This window comes from Cryptomeria japonica, chromosome 2 (genome assembly GCF_030272615.1).
Source record: "Cryptomeria japonica chromosome 2, Sugi_1.0, whole genome shotgun sequence".
NCBI lineage: Eukaryota > Viridiplantae > Streptophyta > Pinopsida > Cupressales > Cupressaceae > Cryptomeria > Cryptomeria japonica.
Window position 1 is genome coordinate 12,940,067 of NC_081406.1, and position 22,550 is coordinate 12,962,616.

The 22,550-nt window shown below is 35.0% G+C and overlaps 1 protein-coding gene across 2 annotated transcripts in view; it reads left to right on the top strand.

Moving 5' to 3' along the window:
* LOC131042106 (alpha carbonic anhydrase 4) overlaps nt 1-22,550 on the top strand; it is a 158,499-nt gene that overhangs the window by 40,596 nt on the left and 95,353 nt on the right. The window contains exon 1 of one of the 2 annotated variants that reach the window (XM_059213990.1): nt 22,166-22,216. The exons of the other annotated variant lie outside the window; for it this stretch is intronic. Coding sequence (XP_059069973.1) covers nt 22,169-22,216 — 48 coding nt within the window. The 5' untranslated portion in view covers nt 22,166-22,168. Of the gene's footprint in view, nt 1-22,165; nt 22,217-22,550 lie in introns of those variants that run through there. 2 annotated transcript variants of the gene reach the window in all.

The window sequence follows — 22,550 nt, forward strand, 5'->3', positions numbered from 1 at the left end:
CTAATTCTCCTTTCCGAATAGCCTATGGGTCTTCGGAATAGGCGACTAGATCACTGAATGAGCATCACTGAGAAGGGGACATTACATACAGCTCAACACAAACTCCAGCAGGTATCAAATCAGTAGGGCCCAACCAAGAGAATAATAATTTTCAATCCAGTCCCAATTTCAATGTCTCAAATCAGCCTCCTGGATAGCTGAAGTAATAACTAATGAAGCAATCAGATTTTACCTTAATTCGAACACCAAACTAAACCTCCAAAAAGATAACACTGGTGGCAATAGCGATTACTACAGCCGAACTGTAGCAAATGTTGGTTATTGCAGAAAAAACATTCTTTAAGCTCTAATGTGAATTTTGAGTAAAACCTCAAGAGAAAAATGGGTTTTTGTCCAATTTCTCAATTCCTAAGGGTTTCCCTCCTCAGGTTTTCAAAATTGAAAGCTAGAAGCTCCCAAAATTCTCCAAGAGAAAAAATAATAAAACCAAGCATATCTAAAAATGAGCTCTTGGAAGTCTTTTTATTATACCCATATAACAACTCACTCACTCAACTTGCCCGTTTACATTTAATGTCTTCAATGTGCTATTAAATAAGGGGACCTTTTTATTTAAATATTTCCCACTTAACTATAGTCCTACATTAATAAATTTAAAAATTTATATTGAACTTTATAATCTAACTTTACCAATGCATAAATAAATCATATCAATGATAATAAATTCTCCAATTGATATTGAACATTTTCCATTGACATGATATTGTCACTGATGATCCAACCCTGGCCCAACTGACTTACTATAAATAGTAAGTATCCCAAAAACACATCAAAACACCTCAGAATCGCTTGCAACTGAAACTGCCTGGGCCAAATATCATCAAGATCCCTTAAATGTCCTGGTTAGCCTTTGGGGCCATGGAGAAATAGGCTAACGACAAAAACATACAACATGTGCTAGAAAGGGAACATTACAAAACTTGCACTTGGAAGAAACTGCAATGGTGGGCATTGGGACTAGAAGAGCACTTGGAACTTGGCCACAAAGAATGCATGATCTAGCAGGCAACGGGCCTAGAAGAGAAATTGCAACAAGAACTAGGGAAGAATGGATGGGTGAACTTGGAACCATGTTCTTGGGTATCAAGTTCCAATGTTGACCCATGGTTGGGAAGAAGGAAAATTGGAAGGTAGGAGGAATCAAGGACTTGGAACCTAGGTTCTAGGTTCTCATCGGGTCCTAGGTTCTTGTTGGAACCAATAGAAGAATACATCGAGACTTGGGAGGTGAAAGGAACTTAGGACTCGGAACCGGGTTCTAGGTTCTTGTTGGTGCCTGTGACCCAACAATGACCGAAGAAGAAGGTGAGGAGATGGAGTGGGGAATAACTTGGAAATCAGAACCTGGGTTCCATGTTCTTGTCATGGGTTGTGGCCTGACAAGGAACATAAGAAAGACATAGCGAGGTGAGGAGGAAGGAGAGCCTGAAAATTGGGTTTCAATTTCTAGTTGAGGCCTATGGCCTGACAAGGAGGGATAAAACATCCCCATACTTAGCCATTTTTGGATTCTTTGCAATTGGGTAATTGACTAAAGCTCGAGAAGGGAAATGTGTTGATGTGTTTTTTATGAATTTCAAACACAAAATAAAATACTAAGTATTCTATCCTCTCTTGACAAAGAAACCTCACATGCTAAATGATATGATCAAGTGAGATGACTCCAAGGTTTACAATACAAACAATGCTAACTTAAATACTTGGATAGACTTAGTGTGTTTGATGTGATTTTGTTGGAATCACAAGGGGGATTACGTTTTGAACAATTGGAACGTGGAATCTATATTAACTCACCTGGAAATAAAGACAAAAGAGATAAAGGATTTAGAGATCCTATACTAATCCTAAGAATGCAAGAAATGATCATTGACTTGGTGGGACTAAACCAAGCTTTGCTTTGCCGTGAGGAAATAACTACACAAAGATGGTGCATTCTCCCAAGGATAAGCGAATGATTTTCATACTACCAATGCACACCAACATTACGAAAAATGAGCATATAGCAATTGAAGTTAATCTTTTAATCAAGTTCAGTCTAACCACACACTACAATTTGCAATCAACAAACTCCAAGTGGTATGAACTAGGTTTCACCATTCATCAAGAATAAGATCTCCCATTCATCTAATTAACCTCTACTCTATGAGAAGTAGAGACCATGCAACGAGTTGAAATAGAACACTAAAATCCACCAATCACTTCAATGAAAATAGTATGTTTATTACAACAAGCCTTGGCAACAATCTCCTTTCCTCCTACTCTACTCTAACTACTAGCTATTTCTAATAACTATTAACCTTTACAAATGAAAAGACAATGTCTTATATAGACATCCCAATTACAATTGAAGGCTTAGATTAATTTAAGATCAATGGTTGAGATTACATTATAGAAACCTTGTGAAAGGAAATACAAGAGCAAGGAAAGAATAATAAAATCCAAGTAAGTTTATCGATAAAGTAAATGTTACCGAGAGAAATGCAAAAAACCTTGGAGCAATTACCCAAATGTGAAGAAGGAGGCACAAGAACTTTTGAAAGGGAAAAAACAAAGAAAAACCCCTCGTGATATTATGAATGAGGCAATGCCTAAAATGAGAGAGAGAGAGCAAGAAGCTTTTTACAATAATTTCATTAAGAAGAAATGAGAGAGGAGACATCTCTTAAATAGAGATGAGGAGAGGAGTTACAAAGTAACTCCCAAATCTATGAATGCCACCATTCATAAAATGTGTGTGCCATGTGTCCACATCCTCTTATGGAGGAAATCTAATATTCCTTAATAAAGGAAAATAAAAGAAATGACTTGTCCTCACACATGTACTAGAGGACAAATTACATGTAGGAATTCCAAAGGAATATCCTAAATTAAATACAAATAAACCTAAGCCAAGTAAAGATTAAATATTCTAACACCCCCCCTTAAGCTTTACTTGGGGAGTTTGCATCAAACCCTTCAATGGGTTGCAAGCCAAGATTTTTACAATGAAATTGGAACTTTTCTTTACAAAGTGGCTTGGTCAAAATATCTGCAACTTGGTCTTCCCCCTTGCAATAGAGGAGTGAAACTTGCTTGTCTTCAATTTGTTCTCTAATAAAGTGGTGTTGGAGAGAAATGTGTTTTGTCCTTGCATGGAAAACTGGGTTTTTAGCCAATGGCACTTTGGTTGTCACAATACAATTGAGTTGGTTCGTGTTGAGGTAGACCCAAATCTTCAAGTAGTCTTCTAAGCCACAAGACTTCTTTGGAAGCATTAGTGCATCCTTTGTACTCAGCTTCAGTGGATCCAAGAGAGGTAGATTGTTGCTTTTTACTATTCCAAGAAATTGCTCCTGAACCAACAAAAAAACAATAACCACAAGTAGATTTCTCATCATTGGGATCTCCACCTAGATCAGAATCAGTAAAACCTTTTAAAGTAAAATCAGAATTTGCATCATAAAACAAACCTACATTAATAGTTCCTTCAATATATCTTAAAATTCTTTTAGCAACTTTAAAATGTGTTTGTTGAGGTTTAGACATGAATCTTGAAACCAAACCAACACTATAAGCAATATCCGGCCTAGTAAGAGTTAAATAATTCAAACTTCCAACTAATTGTCTATACAAAGTAGGATCAACAAGAGGATTTTGCATATCAAGCATTAACTTAGTGCCTAATTCAATAGGAATTGAAACATGGTGAGCATCATTCATGTTAAACTTATCTATGAGATCTTGAGCATATTTACTTTGAGATAAGAAAATTCCTTTAGAGGTTTGCCAAATTTGCATTCCTAAGAAATAATGTAAAAGACCTAAATCAGTAATTTGAAATTTTTGATTAAGTTGAAACTTAATATCAGAAATCAAAGTATTGGAACTTGAAGTAAGAATCAAATCATCTACATACAAGATAATAATGATAATATCATCTTCACTATGTTTAATATACAAGTTAGGATCATTTTTACTTCTAATAAATCCTTGAGAAAGAAAGAATGCATTAATCTTTGAATACCACTCCCTAGGAGATTGCTTTAATCCATAAATTGATTTCTTTAATTTACAAACTAAGTGTGCATTACCTTCTTTAATAAAACTAGGAGGTTGAGACATATAAATTTCCTCATGTAAATCACCATTAAGAAAAGCACTTTTAACATCCATTTGGTGAATAGGCCAATTCATTCTAGAAGCTAAAGCAAGCACAAGTTCAATTGTAGGCATTTTAGCAACAGGAGCAAAAGTTTTAGTATAATCTAAGCCTTCAATTTGAGAAAAACCTCTAGCAACTAATCTAACTTTAAATTTACTAACTTGATTATTAGCATTCAATTTGGTTTTATAAAGCCACTTGCAAGAAACAAGATTTTTACCATGAGGCAAGGGAACTAAATCCCAAGTTTGGTTAGAAATTAAAGTATCATATTCTTCCTTCATTGCTTTTTGCCAATGTGGTTGATTTTTAGCTTGATCATTTTTACCATGAGGCAAAGGAACTAAATCCCAAGTTTGGTTAGAAATTAAAGTATCATATTCTTCCTTCATTGCTTTTTGCCAATGTGGTTGATTTTTAGCTCGATCAAATGTTTTAGGATCATTAGAATTCATAATAGTAGTCATTAAAGCATAATTACAATAATTAACTCTTCTAGCTTGAAGTCTATCCATTCTAGCTAAGTATTCATCACTATCTTGAATTAAAGATTTGAACCATTTAGGTCTTCTTTTAGAAGTAATGGATTCATCACTAGAAGAAGAGTCATGAGGAGTAGAGTTATTATTATCATCATCACTATCACTAGAAGGAATAGTCATGAGCAGTAGAGTTATTATTATCATCATCACTATCACTAGAAGGAATAGAAAGAGATAAATGAGGAGTAGGGCTAAGAGAAGGAGGCTGGTCCTCCACAAGCACAACTTTGCTTTGAGTAAGTTCATCATCCTCCACTTTAGAACAATCATGAATGCCTTTTTCTGCAATACAAACATCTCTTGCAACTTTTACCTTGTTAGTAATAGGATTGTAAACTCTATAACCTTTAGTATTTTCATCATAACCAACAAAAATAAAGGAGAAGATTTAGCATCTAATTTTTTTCTTCTCCTTAGGTTTGTGAACATAAGCTATGGAACCAAAAATTCTTAAATTCTGCAAATTGGGCTTTCTACCAGACCAAGCTTCTTCAAGAGTTTTATCCTTTAAGGCTTTGGTAGGTGTTCTATTAATTAAATAAGTTGCACAAGCCATAGCTTCAGCCCAAAACTTGTAATCCATATTTTTAGCATGCAATAAACATCTTGTCATTTCCACAATGGTCCTATGCTTCCGTTTCGCCACACCATTTTGTTGTGGTGTATAAGGAACGGTAAGCTCATGTTTAATTCCAAAAGATTCCAAATAAGCATTAAATGCATTATTGACATATTCTCTTCCATTGTCAGTACGAAGAATCTTAATTTTAGAACCAGATTGCCTTTCTACAAACATATGAAATTCAGTAAACACATCAAGCACTTGATCCTTACTATGAAGGAAATATATCCATGTTCTCCTTGAAAAATCATCAACAAAGGTAAGAGCATACCTTGAACCTTGGATGGAGGGATTCTCCATGGGACCCAAGAGATCACTATGAACTAAATGCAATTTAGTATATGCCCTCCAAGATTGACCATGAGGAAAGGGTTCCCTATGCATCTTACCACTCATGCAACCATTGCAAACAATTTCAGAAGGAACAATAGTAGGCAATCCATCAACCATATTTTCTTTTTGCATCAATGAAATATAATCAGAGTTGAGATGGCCAAGTCTTTCATGCCATATAGTAAAATCAACAGTAGTAAGCAAGGAATACTTTGGAGGAGCAAATTCATAGAACTTGAATAAGTTATCACTATACATTTTAGCAGTAGCAATAACATGATTAGTTTTGGGATCAATTATATAACATATGCCCCTATAAAAGTTAATCTTATAATCTTGACAAAGTTTAGGAACTGAAATCAAATTTGATTTTAATTCAAGAACATAAAGAACATCATGGAATCTCCCATTAGGAACATTCGCATCATCAATAGCTTCAACTTTGCAACTATGATTATTAGCTAATTGAACATGAATATTAGAAGTATCAGGATGCAAAGATTCAAAACATTCTTTATGAGAAGTAACATAAATCAAATTTGATTTTAATTCAAGAACATAAAGAACATCATGGAATCTCCCATTAGGAACATTCGCATCACCAATAGCTTCAACTTTGCAACTATGATTATTAGCTAATTGAACAGGAATATTAGAAGTATCAGGATGCAAAGATTCAAAACATTCTTTATGAGAAGTAACATGCTGAGATGCACCAGAATCAATAATCCATTCAAGTGGTTGAGAAACATTATAAGTACATGTAAATGCATGACGAGATGAATTACCATTATTATTACCTTTCTTATAATGAGGTTTATGTTGTTGATTATTTTGGTTCATGGGCTTTTTACCATTTTGCTTCTTAAAACAATTATTAGTAATATGTCCATCTTTCCCACAATATGTGCAATGGGGTCTTGTTTGAGAATTATTCTTTTGATTATTGTACGTATTATTATGATTATTATTATGAGAATTGTTATGATAGGATTTAGAATGAGATTGATAATTAGAAGATTTGTGATTATTATTATGATTATGATTATGATTATTATTATTGGATCTAAAATTATTATTATGATTTTGATTTTTAGACATAAAAGCATGTTCACTACTTTTAAGAGTACCAAATTGAATTAATTTAGCTTCCTTTTGACGTAATAAATTATGAAAAATATCATAAGTTAATTGAGTAGCTAAGCTAAGAATAGCAAGTTGAGCATGAATATTTTGTGATGTCCCCTTCTAGCTAGTGACATCATGCTAGCCAATGATTAGCCTATAATTGGACCCTCGTAGGCTAATGTGGATGGTTAGAGGGTCTTCTGAGGATTGATTCTTCTCCAACATTCAGGGAATTGGCCTTTGTTCGATATCATTTGGACTCCATTTTCAGGGGTAATAGAGATGGACCCTTTCTATTTTTAGAAAATGTGTTTGGTCACATGGGGAATTATGAGGAGAGATTCTTATTTCAGACGGCAGACAAGTATTTCAAGAGATATTAAAGTTTAAGTGACTTAAGTGATTTATTTAAATATTTTAATGTTATTATAAAGTTATAAAGTAACTTATAATAATAAAGTCACTTTAATATTATAAGATGCAAATATAAGAAAATCTTTTATCCCACATTGGGAAGAAAAGTAAGTGAGCTCCTACAAGGAAAGAATAAATTAACATGAGAGGTTCTTTCTTATCATCGGATTATTGTCAATTGCATTTGATATGAAATTGGGAGAAGAAGCCAAGGGTTTCTATTTTCAGTTAGCCATTGGAGAGCGTCAATTCTTCAGTGTTGCAACCATTTGAGGTGGTGAAATATCCACTGAATTTGGCATTTCAGGAGAGCTTCACTCTGGAGTTCTATTTGTGCTTAAAGTAAAGGAATAACAGAAAGGGTTTGAAGAATATTGAGGACTATCGAGTGCAGACCTGAAGATTCATTGGCAGCCATTAGTAATCGTTCTTTTTAAAGTTTGTTCTTGCTGCTACAATACGCATGAACAGTGCACATGAACAGTACCCGTGAACAATGCACGTGAACAGTGCCGCGCTATAGTATTTGTGCTTGATTCCGATTGCAACTTTCATCTCCATCATTGAGCATCATATTATCAGGTTCCTCTTGCAACTATTAGTAGTTAGTATTGAAATCTTAGGCATATAGTTTTGCTGTTGTAAGTGATAACTTAGAATCAGATTTGGCATTGCTGTAGTCTTTTTGTAAGCCAATTAGTCTTGGCAAATCCATAGCAGCATTGTACTTAGGAACGAATTCAATAAAGAAGATATATGTTGGATACCATTTGTTTGACGAAATGTCCTTTTAATAGCATATATGATCAGCATAATAGTTGCATGCCAGTTGTTTGTCGAAATGTCAGTTGGCTGTAGGTATGCATTCCATATCTAGTTTTCATGTATATGCATTGAAAATACCAAAAAGAACTGCACTCGCATACTAGTTCATTGTAAGAGGTATTGTCAACATCATTTGTGAACTTCTTAAATTTCTTGGCAACTTGCAAAGTGTATCAAACAATCTGAAATACAAAAATCAGAATAGAGAAAGATAGCATACAAAGTGTTTGACAATATTCCTTGAGCCAAAATCAGTCAGTTTGGGCAAGGGATACTACATATTTGTAATAAATTGCTGAAATTGACAAGGAAGACATTTTTTAAGAATAAGATGAATTAAACGTAAATCAGCTAGTGTAACTCCTAAACCAGTTAATTGACTATTAACAGAATCAAAATTTAATAAGAATTCATCCATAGTTTTAAAATCTGTATACCTAAGATCTTCAAGTTGATCTTGAAGCTGAATTTTTCGGGATTCATTTGAGCTATCATAAATTGTTTTAAAAATTTCCCAAGCTTCATACGCTTTTGTACAATTTCCAATTAGAACATACAAATCAGGAACCATTGAAATACCAATTAAACCAAGTGCTTCCTCATTTTGAGCCTTCCATCTATCTTGGTCGGCTTGAGGAGCAGTTGTAGCAGGCTCAAAGGTTTTATCAGTTGCAACATCCAAAAGATGCTTGAAACGAAAAATGAAAGAAATATGCGTTTTCCATGAATGATAATTGGAACTATTTAATTTAATTTCCGGAATTAATGTAGACATGATAACAAAACAATGAACAAATTATGATTAATATTGGAAAAAAATGCCCTCGGATTAAAATGAAAAAAAAAATTAACCTCCTTGATTAAAAATTGAACTATATTTCAATAATAACTTTTTAAAATAACAATTTAAAAAAAAATTCAATAATAATTATTAAAAAACAACTTAATATTAAAAAAAACTTTAATTCTTTATTAGTAAAAACATTTATATTAAAAAACTTTATATATATTAATTAAATTTGTTATTTTAAATAAAAAAAAGGTATAAACTTTTCAAACTTTTAATATAAAATATTTAAAGCTTTTTATATATCTTTTTTTTTAACTTTTTAAATAAACTTAAAACTTAATTTTTTTTAAAAACTTAACTTTATACGTGAGATTAAGAAAATGAAGTTTAAAGTTTTATAAAAGAGCAGTAAACGATACTATTAGAGAAAGGAATTAAACGTAAGTAATGAAATGATAAAGGGCAGAGGCGTTAAAACATAGATTGCAGGAAAACCAGAACAAAATAAAATGCAGACTGAGGGCAGTTAATAATAGTAAAATCAGAGGGAAAACGTGACAAACAGAGAATCTACATAGACTAAATGATGATATATAACAAGAACATGCAGAGACGTTACACGAAGCAGGTAGAAGAGAATATATTTTTAAATCTGATTTTTTATTTTTTTGCTGCAAACAGAGGGCAGGTAATAACAGAGATCTAATAAAATTGATTCTGAAATTGAAACTAGAGATCTTTGTTATTAAAGTCTGCACAAGAAGCAGTTAGAAAACACAGAGTTTGAAGTAAATGAAATAGATAGATTCAGATTTAAAAAGAAATAAATTTAGATTTAACAGATTTTTTCAAACAGATTTAAACAGAAAGATGGAAGTTTTAACAAAAGATTGAAATAATATAAAAAACAAAATTACTACAGCAAAGAAACATAAATAGTTTTTTTTTAATCTGCAAACAGAAACTGTTAGAAAATACATCTAAAATACATCTAATAATCTGCAGGAAATGTTAGAGAAAAAAAACTAAAATATATCTCTGAATCAAATAGAAACTGTTATAAAATACATCTAATAATCTGCAGGAAATGTTAGAGAGAAAAAAAAAAACTAAAATATATCTCTGAATCAAACAGAAATAGATAGAAAAGAAAAATAAACCAGTAATAATCTGCAAGTGAAATAAAATGTTAGAATCTCCAAATAAACAGAGAAGCAACTGAATAATGCAAAATATTTTGGCGGCGAGCCCTCCAAACTGATAAATATAAATTATAGAATGCAGGAAAAGAGGTTAGAAATGGAGTTTTGGTGGCAAGCCTTCCAAAACCACAACTTAAAACCAGAAAGAAGAAACTTTGGCGGCAAGCCTTCCAAAGCCACAACTTTAAACCAGAAAGAAGAAACTTTGGCGGCAAGCCTTCCAAAGCTTATTTAAAAAAATAAAATCTAAGAAGATTGAACCTGCAGGCAAAATTGTTAACAAGTTAGAAAAAAAAAATTTAAAATCTGAAACCAAAACCTGCACGATAGAAAATATTAGAAAAAGAACTTCTCCTCTCAAGAATGCCTCCAACAAGGTGAACTCCACAGAATGACAACCTTCATCAATCTCAACTTGAAACAAGGATTAGAAACTTGCTCTGATACCATGAAAGGAAATACAAGAGCAAGGAAAGAATAGTAAAATCCAAGTAAGTTTATTGATAAAGTAAATGTTACCAAGAGAAATGAAAAAAACCTTGGAGCAATCACCCAAATGTGAAGAAGGAGGCACAAGAACTTTTGAAAGGGGAAAAGCAAAGGAAAACCCCTTGTGATATTATGAATGAGGCAATGCCTAAAATGTGAGAGAGAGAGAGCAAGAAGCTCTTTACAATAATTTCATTAAGAAGAAATGAGAGAGGAGACATCTCTTAAATAGAGATGAGGAGAGAAGTTACAAAGTAACTCCCAAATCTATGAATGTCACCATTCATAAAATGTGTGTGCCATGTGTCCACATCCTCTTATGGAGGAAATCTAATATTCCTTAATAAAGGAAAATAAAAGAAATGACTTGTCCTCACACATGTACTAGAGGACAAATTACACGTAGGAATTCCAAAGGAATATCCTAAACTAAATACAAATAAACCTAAGGCAAGTAAAGATTAAAATTTTTAACACCTTGATTAGGGTTTGTTACAACAAACTCCATTCAATCAATGAAATAATTACAAGATTTTAGAAACATTTCCTCCTTTGAATTCTAACCAATAGGAATTCAGATTAGGTACATAAAATAATATTTGATGAAGTGCCATGTGTCACTTGCTCCCTCTTTGGATGAATCAGGTTCAATGTGTCTAGACGTTCTGATGTGGAGAAACTTTGATTGGTTGAATGATGAATGGATGCCACCTTAGCATGCAAAACATGCAAATAACCACAAAGTGTTTGTGATTGAGGCATATTTCTTGATACTCAACATTCAACATGATGAGGATAGTGGGACATAGTCCCAAATTGCATCATCTTTGGGATCAAGTTTCTATCTTTGATTAACTCTTCTGAAACTATCTGCTTCCTTGATCACATTTGCACAATTTTCATTTTCTTGTTTGGAAATTTTCATCCTTGTGAATCCTAACCTTCAATTGCACCATCTTTCATGTTGAATTTATTGTCTTTAATTACTTCCTTGTTTTACTAGTAGCGATTCTTGGATATCTAGAGGAAATTCAAGATTGTCTTATGTTTTTTCATCTTTGAACTCTTATCTTGAAGGTCTTTGAACTTGTCTCCCCTTTGCATTGCAATGCTGAAAGAGTGAAGTACGTATGTTAGCCCCCTCCTAGCCTTGAAGTCTTGATGTTCATTTTTCCATGTTTAATAATCTTGGTGTCATGATTCTCTTCATTGTGACCCCTTATGGATTCTTGTGAAGTCTTCTCTCTTCATGCAAATGAATCTTGACGTCGCATCCCTTAGTGAGCTCCATCCTCATGTTATATTTGCCTCCTTGATGCCTTTGTAGAATTCCTCATCGTAAGCAACTCCTTGCATCATTTCGTTCTTATCTCCATTGTAATGATTCCTGAAAAAGAACAAACACTTATGAATCATGATTGTCAATGCAAACGAATTGTGATAGGGAAATCAAAAGCTTAACCTTGCACTCTAAATTCATTGTGAGAAAACTTGAAAAGGATTTAAATCCGAAAATGATATTTTAGGTCTTTGAAATGCATCAAGATTGTGAGGAAATTGCTGAGATGTACAAGTAGATCACTATCACTTCCTTTCAAACTGCAACATCAACTTCTCATCTTAGCCCTTCAAAATTCAAGCACTTCTCCTTTTCACTCAACACTTGCTTAGGTCTGACTTTCTGATGTTTAACTCTGATTTTTAGGATTGATTCCCATCTTTAAGACTGATTTTTTATCTCTGCAGATCAGATTCTTCTGTAGTCTGATCTTCTTTTCTCCTCTACACTTCGCCTCCAATCTGCATGTGTGTTAACTCCTTCCTAAACTTTGATCGTGAAATCCCTTCGCTTGGTAACAGACTCATGTATTAATCTTTAAAATTCGCATCTAACTGCCTTGATCCTTACCTCTGCTTCATGAAATTCACTGCTGGTCTGCCTATATTCCTTGAATCGAATTGCATAGGTGAATGATTGAAATGATTTGGACATCCTCCTTTATAGGAGCTTTCTGCCTAGAGGCACACCCTATCACCCATGGCCAACCTCACAACTCCCTTTCCAATCTAAATCGTTTCACTTACCAAGTCAGCTATCTTTTAAGATTTTCAAAATTTAAAATGCAGATCGGACTTTGCAAAAATTTTACAATCTGATGTTGTTGGACTTTGTAGCATTTTTTGCACTTTCTTATCTTAGCATTGGCAGAGTTTGCAAAGATCTAAGATTCTTCATGGCAGACTTTGTTTGAATTTTACACTCATGGGTGGTGGACTTCGCTCAAACTTTACATTGTTGGATCGGAGTTTCATTCATTTTGACATTTCTTGTCTTTTCCTCGTTGGAGTTTTTGGAAGTTCAACATTTCTGCTTATGATGGTGGATTTTTGACAAGCTCAACAATTTTCTGAACCTTAGTGCAGGGCGGAGTTTATCAAGATTTTGCACTTTGTGCTGATCACGGTTTAGATCACTTTTACAATTTTCACAAGGTTGGTGGAGTTTGTGAAAGATCAACATTATTCTATACTTTGCAAGATTGGACTTTCCTTTGCAACAACATTTTTGACCTAGGGTGGCGGAGATTATACAAGTTCTACATTTTCCACTCAAGAGAGGGCGGACTTTGTTGTAGTTATGCATTCTTGGATCGGAGCTTGATCCCATTCCACACTTTTCCTCTCAAACTTTCATCAAGTTTGACACTTTGCATCACTAGGGGCGGAGATTGATGAATTTCTACAAATTTTTGATGTCGGAGTTGAGAGGAAGTCCACCAATGTTATTGACTTAGTGCAAAAATTTGATCAAAACTCAATGGCGGACTTGGGGTAAAATGCAGCATTGTTGCTACTTAGTGTGAACTTTGAAGGGAAAAAACATTGGTGGAATTTACAAGCAGTTCAACAATTTCAAGTGGAAATTAGGGGTCCCTCAACATTTTGTGCCTTGCTGCAAAAATTTCCACCCAAAAGATGGGCGGACTCAAGGGGCTGTTTTACAATTTTGCCAACACTTAAACAAGTTTTTTGAACAATTTGCAATATTTTCTTCAAGTTAAAGTGCAACATTCATTGGCAGAAATCAAACCCCAAACAACACTTATGTCACCAAAATGCAACATTTTGTAAAGTTGTAAAATAAAATTTTGACCTAATAATTTCATCAGGGTTGCATGTAATACTTTCAATTCCTAACAAGTAATACTTGCAATTCCTAACAAAATCACAAGAAAATTTTCCATTCCAAATTCAAACTTCACCTTGCAGTTTTGCACTCTTGATAATTTTGACGACAATTTTACATCACTTAGCATCATGACAACGTTTTGTGCCCTTGTCAGAATTTTGCAATTTTTGTTGATGTTGACAAGTTTTACAATATTTAACAATCTTCCACCCATTGACAACTTTGAACCATACTTTTAGCAACATTACCTTCACTCCCAATCATGGATTGACAAAACATACTCCCCTATCTCATGAGCAAAGGTTGAAAACTACGAAACCACTGCCAAGCTTGAAAAAGCATTAAACCTAGGACACCTAAGGAAAGAAAAAAGTGGGGGTCCCCATTTTCAACGGGGCAATGTGTGGAAACGTCACAACAAAACCTACAACCACTAGAGGCCACTTAAGCATGATAAATCCATTTAGATTTTTTAGGTTGGTTATAATTGATGGGAGGGCACAAGGTGAAAAGTACTTGGTCGAGTCCTGTTCTAGGATTCATTTCTAGGATTCATTGAGTCTTAGGATTGGGCTGTTCTAGCACCTAGACATAACAATTGCACTTTTAAAGGTGAAATTTCAACTTTTTTGGTCATTTTTTGCTCTTATTTGGCCATTTCACGTAGCAAAGCCCATTTCAACTTGGATGAGATTGATCCTTATGGCGAATGGACTATCTATGAACATGATGTCCTCATTGATCAAGATCTTTGTAATATCCCTAACAATTTTTTTTGTTTTTAACCCTTTTACAGATACACTAATCACTTGTTAGGGTTAGAATAATGCAATCCAAACGAACTGAAAGGAACCCTACACCTTTTGATCACTGAGAGCCTAGACTGGGAGGGTGAGAGAAACTATGGCAAGGGATCGTTAGATGCAACACTGAAAATGCAAATTGCAATATTGGGCGGCAAGCCAACCCCTTCCACTTTCCAGCGAGTAAAAACAAGGAAACTTGGCGGTAAACCAACCAAGGAAACAAAAGCACATTCAAACACAAATCACTGTACCGCGATATTTCAGCGGGAGGAATTTCCACTAAACAAACTCAACTCAACCGCTTATGCAATGGGAGGCCAATTACAAAAAAAGATTACTCGATTGCTTATGCAGCGAGAGGACTGAACTACAAACTGAATTACAAACACTAAAGGCGGCCAAGCCAGCCTCTTCCACTTATGCAGTGGGAATAACAATGAAGTACTTCAGATACAATAGGGGATAGTACTACTAACCAACAATTACAAGGATGAATACAATGAAGTACTAGGAATCATAACAATGGAACTCAGAGAAATACAAGCTAAAACACAAATAACCAAATCTGATGTAAAATACCAGCAACTCGAAAAATGGACCAGCAACATTGAAAGACTCACAACTTTCTCGAAACAGCTCCAAATCGCACATGAACACAGACAAATGGAAGATATGACCAAGACAACCAAGATAGGAGCATAAAATAGCACCAAAAACGCCAACAAAGAGAAGCATGCAACCCAAGGCACCTCCAAAAAGGTACAACCAGCACTGGAAGTTCGATTTGCTACTAAAAATTCAAACTCGCACCAAAAATAATGCCCAAATAGAAGAATAATCGCCCAACCAATACGCTTCCGATGAGCTATTACCCAGAATGATCTGTGGCACGGGTAGGGAGATATGAACAAAACTTCGCTTTAGCCACACCAAACCAGCAACACAAAAAACACTGAACTCACACTGAAAACTGAAAACACACTCTCAAAAGACTCCAACAACACACTGAATCAGCTAGGTATTGTATTTCAAGTACGATATTGTGCAAAGTACAAAATTGTGCAAGCTAGGAAGCCACAACTCTGAAGCTCAAACTCAATTGCCATTCTGGCAGCATAATGTTATAATTTCTCCAAGATAACCAAAATGAGATGCCCAACCTTGTATTTATAGATTTTTAAATCTCAAATTCAAATGGAAATGGTGTCCGAATTTCCCTAAATTCATATGCATTTCATTTCATAACCCCCTCCAAGTATGGCGTCCACTTTCCCAATCTCCCTAGTCGCACTTTTCCCAAAATTGCCATGTTATAACACATTAACATTACAAAGCATGAAATACATTCATTTTTGATGCCAATTGCTTAGGGAAATAAAATGTGACTTAGGATAAATGATATAATTTTTCCCTTCCTAAGTCGTTCCTCCAAAATTGATCAGTAAAAATAATTAAATATCAAACTTTAGGATAAAGTAATAATATTTAATTAATCAATTAGAAATCAACTACCGATCACTTCAAACTGTGAACTGAAGTGCAGTAAATCACTAATCTGAACTAGATTGGACCTATGCCCAAGACTGCCAAAAATAGCATTGCCTAAATTGACACTTACTAAAAATAGTAAGTCATGAAAACAACTCTGAAAAACATGCTCGTCAAACCCCGTGAATGAGCTCGGAAAACCCAGAAAAACCTCAAAATCAGTCAGCTGCCTCCAACTTACTAAAAATAGTAAGTTCAGAAATCACTTTAGAACAAGATGCATGTTATACCTCTACGAAGCCCTCAAAAAACCCGATTCGACCAGACAAGCATCAATTAGCTCACGTAGTATTCCACAAAAATAGGAAACTCTAATTCCTGATTCCAATCAACCTACGGGTCTCTGGAATAGGCTAATGGACCACTGGTTTCTCCTTACTGAGAAGGGGACATTACAATCTTGCAGAATTGGAGAGGACCAATAGAAGCAGAAAAATTGACTGCAATGGAGAAAAATGAAGACACTTTTGAGGAAACAATCTATCATCGTTTTGATACCCTCTTACCTTCTAGTTCAAGGCCTGAAAAATTAAGTTACACTAGGAGCAGGAGTAAGAGGAAGACATAGATTGTATCTGGATTTTTTTTCCATTTTGACATATCATCATATGTAAATTACTAAATAGTTATAATGTTGTTAGACATTTATTATTTATAATTTTGTTGTATTACAATGTATTGTTCAACTTTGAAACTATAAAATTTCAAATTTTGAGAGTTTGAGAATCATATGACATGTGTAATGTTTGAATTATGACAAATTGATAGTCAAATTAGATTTTATGTTCCCTAAATGTATTAATTTCCTTTTTTTTGGTGTAATTATGAGGTTTTTTGTAATGTCCCCATTTTAGCCTGTAATCAGATGGTGTCACTAGACCATTTTGCCTTGGTCCCGAGGGCTAACCAGGACTTTACAAGGATCATTAAAGGATTTGGCCTAGGCGATTCCAGTTTTAGGCCAATCGGAGGTGTTCTAACAGGGTTTCCAGATACTTACTATTTATAGTAAGTCAGTTGTGGCTCGGTGGCAGGAAATTTTTGATGCATTTTATAATACCGATATTTATGGTGATCAATTTTTGTCATCAGATTTGCAAATTTAGTGAGCCATTGATTAACTGGGCGATTAAATTTAAAGTTCCTAAAGTTAAATTTAAATATTTAACTTTAGTGATTATTTAATGTTGAGGCTAATGTTTAAAAGGAAAAAAATAAAAGTTCCTTTTCATTTTGGAGACATAAGGGATAATAATATTTTATTACAACTTTCTTTTATCCCACATTTATGGTGCATTTGTATTTGTGCCCAAAGAAAGTTATAAATGAGTGCTTTTAATGCTGAAGAGGGTATCTTGGAAATTGTGTTTCTTGGGTTTTGTGTTTCCGGAAATTGTTTTGGAAATATTTTTGGCTTTTGAGGACCAAATCCCTCTAAAGTGACATTTCCTACACCTGTGCAACATCAGGCCTGGGAAATCAATAAATAATTTGCAGAGATTTAATCTCTTGGCGCTGGATTTGTTCTACTCAGGTTAAAGCCCAGCCAAAGGAAGATGTAGGTTTCAGTTGAGGAAGTTTGAGGTTTCAGATGAGTAGGCAGGCATTATCTTGACAGAGATTTCTTACTACCATTCATAGTTGAACTTAAGGAAATTGGTTGGAAGTCATTTTTGTAGTAGTTGGGCATATAAAGGCTTGGGACAGCATTGAATACCTTGTTGGGTTCCATTTAAGACGCGAGGATGTAGTTGTAGATGTTGTTGGACGTGTTTGGGTGCCATACATAGCGTGAGAGTGCAGTCACAGTTACAGCTGGGCGAGATTTGAATACAACTAGGTGTGAGTGTTGGGTGTTGTTGTGACCTTTTCACACATCACCCCATTGCAAACGGGGATCCCCTCTTTCTCGCTTTCCGCATTGGTTAGTTTAGGGTTTTGGCAATACAATGGACAATTTTGAGTTCCCGTGCCCAAGTCTCAGACATAGGATCAAGTGCGTAAAAGTTTAGACATTAAGTGATCCTAATTTTGTCTAAGTGTAAACCTTTTGAGCGTTAACGTGTTTTTGAATGTCCTCGTCGATGATATCTAGGTGCCTAGGTGTTTTAGGACCTTTAGGAGTTGTTTTCTAGCTCCTAGGAAGTTATTTAAGTTGATTTTACACTTTATCCCGATACCGTTCCTTTTGTTTCGCTCGAATTTTGGTAAATTTGTCTAAGTCCCGATGCGTTTTATTTAAGATTCTAAATATCCAGATGATTTTGAGTGGTTGAATTGTTAAAATCCTAATGAAAATCCATGTTCTAAGGGTCTAAACGTCAAAATTCCTAATGGGAGGTGCTTTCCCCCCACATTTCCGATGACCCGTGATTCTCTCCCACTCAAAATCTTAATGGGAGGTGAATTTCCCTTGGAGTCTTGATGGACCTAGTTTTTCCCCATTCATATTCTTGATGCATGGCGATTTTCCACCAAGGAGGTGAAATTTTGACTAACTGTTGGGAAATCAAGATGACTTTGATGATGACTAGAATGATGATTCCTGATGCCAATTGATTTTCCACCAAAGCTTTTCATTACAAGATTTGAAGGATTTTTATGTGGATAGTGATTCCAGACATGAGGCGAATTTTCACCAGTGCAAGATTGATGATTTTGAGTCCGGATAACTATCCAGATAGGGGTCGATTTTCCCCCGAGTGATTTTTTTGAGCTTAAGTGGCAAAGTAAGTTGGATTTTTGACTCCAGACATGGATCGATTTTCCCCTGGAGGCTTTTTCATGCAAATGCGATGAAATTTTGTTGGGATTTTTATCCTAGTAGGGATCGTTTTTCCCCAAATGCACAATTTTAAGTATTTTTATTTGGGGCAAATTTCCCCCAGAGGTCAATTTTGATCCAAATTTTAAAATCTTTTAAATAAATTGACCCAAATTTAATTGTTTTTACAAGTGTTGACCATTATTTAAAAATAAAAACAATTATTCAATGACTTGCAAATTAAAAAATTAAAAAATAAAATATCCCTAGGCAAGTCGATTTCCCAGCAAAGTGTAAAAGTGCAAATGTTTTATCCCACATTGCTTGTGTGGTGAAAAATCAAGGTAAAAACATGTTTAAAAGAGGAGGCCAATGTTATAATAATATTATATTTGCCAGGTGTGATTGCTAAGTTGTTGACTTGGGCGATTTTCTGTAATGTCCCCTTTCCTAGGTGATAGGCAGTTGAGTAGGGATTGGCCTATCATCTAGTTCCCGTAGGCCAGTGGAGTGAAGAGGGAACCCATTCAGGAGTCATGGAGCCTTGCAAGGGGCTTTGTGAGCTATTTCAGACATTCAGATGACAGTTCCTAGATTTTAGGAGGGATCCCTATTTTGTAGGGAATGACTAAGAGTTGGTCCCGGGGTGTCTGGGAACCATTCTGAATCATTTGAGACTATCTCCTAAATTTTAGAGAGGGTCCTATTTTTTAGGGAGGACTACCAGTTGACTGGTTGACCACCCAGAGGGCCACAAAGCATAGTAGGATCGCTTTTGAGCATTTCCAGAGGTTTGGAGACAGTTTCTTACTTTCTAGGAGGATTACTACTTTTTAGGGGATCACTGCCAATTAGCCTACAGGACTCAGGTGGCATCGGTGACCATAGCACTTCAAACGGAATTCCAATCTGAGTCCTGGATCTCATTTTATTAGTAAATAAAGAAATATTTTAATATTTCCTAAGTTTGGACTTAATAAATTATAATAAAGTGATATTATAATCACTTTATGGGGAAATAAGCTATAATAATTCATTGGCCCTCTTACCTAGGCGTTTTAGCAAATATTCTTATAATAATGAAGGGGCCAAATTAAAATAATGATGGATGCCCCTTGTGGCTCGGTTTTCATAAGGAGGTATAAATAAAATAAAGTTATTTTATTAATAAAAGGGGAGATGAAACCCTAATTCAAAATTAGGGTTAGAGCTGAAATAAAAAGTGAATTTGACAATCATTTTGGCATTGAGGATTTTTTTGAGAGAATATTATCTTCTATAAGTCTGCAACGAGTTTGGTAAAGTTTTGGAGTGGAATTGGGGACGAAAACCTCCATTTCTTGTTGATAGGACGAAATCCCTCTCACTTTTCAATATACCAATTTCCCTGGAATGCTTATATTTGGTCAAGGAGGGCTAAGATCAAATTTTTATTGATAGTTACACCAGGTTTATAATTTGAAATATAGATCTGGGCGGTGATTTGGTCATTTTCATTAGAGTTTGTGCACAATTTATGCCAAGCCGTACCTTCCCTAGCCGGGCTGTACCATTTCAGCTCTCTTGGGGTTTTCAATAAAATAATTGCAGGGGTTTTGAGTCAGCAAATTGCATTGTTCTTCATTGTTAGCGTCAAGGAATAATCTATTGGAGATTATTTTGGAGGAATAAGGTCAATTGAGATTTGCAAATGCAATAATATAGGGAAATACTACACTCCTGGAGGGTTTTACCTGGCAAGAAATAAGAATTCCATCTAGATCTTCTTAGAACTTCCCAAATTGTTTTTGGTAATTATATACTAGGAGAATAAAATACCTTGGAGCAACTTGTAGCACTTGGAGGTTCTTTTATTGCTTTGTGCACCACCTCCAGCATAAAATAAGCTCATTCAGGTAGGGCGTTGAACCTCTGGTAGGCTAAATTTGGCTCTAGTTGTCTTAAATAATCATTTTCTTGAATTTTGTAATTTTCTGCAATAAAATTAGAGTTCTGATTTTCTATTTTTCAGAATTAGTTAAGTTTCCTATTTGTATTGTGCAACTTTCATAAAAGTCAACAACACGCAAGTTATCCTAAAATCTTTTCAAAAACCAAAATAATTAGACGCTGGCCAAAGAATTGAATCAAACAAACAAATCAGCTATCAAAATTAGTGTTTGGCCTTTTTCATTTTCTCTAGCTGGGCGATTTTGATGAAGTGTCTACTTGACACATTTGGAGCTGAAAGTTAGTTTTGTTGTTCATTTTTGATATTTCTTGACCGCCATTGGAGCAAGTTTTTGAGAGTAATTTTCAGATTTGGGAGGTGGCGCCACTTTGTCAAGTTGGGCGATTTTTTATTGGGAGGTCATTTTCCTCCATGTTTGGCGCATTTCCTCCATCATTGTTGGCTGCCATTGCTGAGTGTTGACCTTGCAATTTTCAGACCTGAGTTTTCCTCCATTGCTAAAGGTTATTTGGACTCCATTGTTGGCTGGGAACACATTTTCAGAATTATTTTTTCATCGCCCAGCTCTTCCACACTTGGGCAATTTTGCTTGGAGGTGATTTTGTGAAGTTTTGGAGCAGTTTCAGACCTTATAGTTGTTGTTGCAGGTTTGAGACGCCATTGCTAAGGGCTGTCCTCAGAAAATTCTTCATTTCCAGCCACTTGCCAACTTGCACGATTTCACTTGGAAGTCATTTTTGTATCATTTTGTGGCCATTTTCTGAGTTTGCCACCATTGTTAGAGGTGCTGGTAAGTCTGAAACCTTCATTTTCAGACTTGTCTTCAGACTGAAAATTCATTTCCAGCCCTATATTTGTGCTCAAATTTACCCATTTTTGCCTTGGAAAAATTGTTTTCATTCCACATTTGCATTTCACGCGATTGCAACATGATTTAAGTGACTAATTTGTAGAGTTGCAGGTTGTCTTCAGACTTACTGGCAGCCATTGTTGACCTGGGAAAGGTGTTTTCAGACATTTTTTTGAGTGAAAATCCTACTTTTCACACCTTTCCTAAGTCATTTCCCAATCCGATATACTCCTTTGCACTCTAATTTTGATGAAATTTCTTAGTATAAGGAGGTGTCTTCAGACTTTGTTAAGTCTGAAAATTGATGATTTTAATGAATATCATGAGGGTTTCATACCCTAATCTAGGCATATTTTGTTTTATTTTCAGAATTCGTTTAAAATATGGATAAAAATCCTGATTTCTATACTTAAAAGTGTCTCAATTGTAAGAAATCAGAACTTATTTAATTCTGAAAATAGATATCAGAATAAATTTTCCGAAGTTGCTAACTTCTAGCTTTATACAGGTGCAATGTCGAAGTCCGGAATTAGCATTCAGAAGGAACAACAAAAGTTAGTTGTGAGTGGATTCTATCCAGAATCCAAGATGTCATCATATAGAAGGAGATTATTGGTACGAATATGCATTTCCTGAACATGGAATATGCATTTCCTGAACATGGACCGGATGCGGCAGTAGATATTCAGAATTGGAAACCAAATTCCTTCTCTTACTTATGTAAACATTATGAAGAGCGGTATCTACCAGGCCGCTGGATTTCCGCAGTCCATACAGTGTAGCAAGCTGGTCCTGGAGTGTGCACGATGTTATGATCCTCGCTCCAGAATGATCAGGACTCCTAAGGGTCCTACCATTGCTTTCCTGACTGAGGATGTGATTGCTGAGGTGTTCG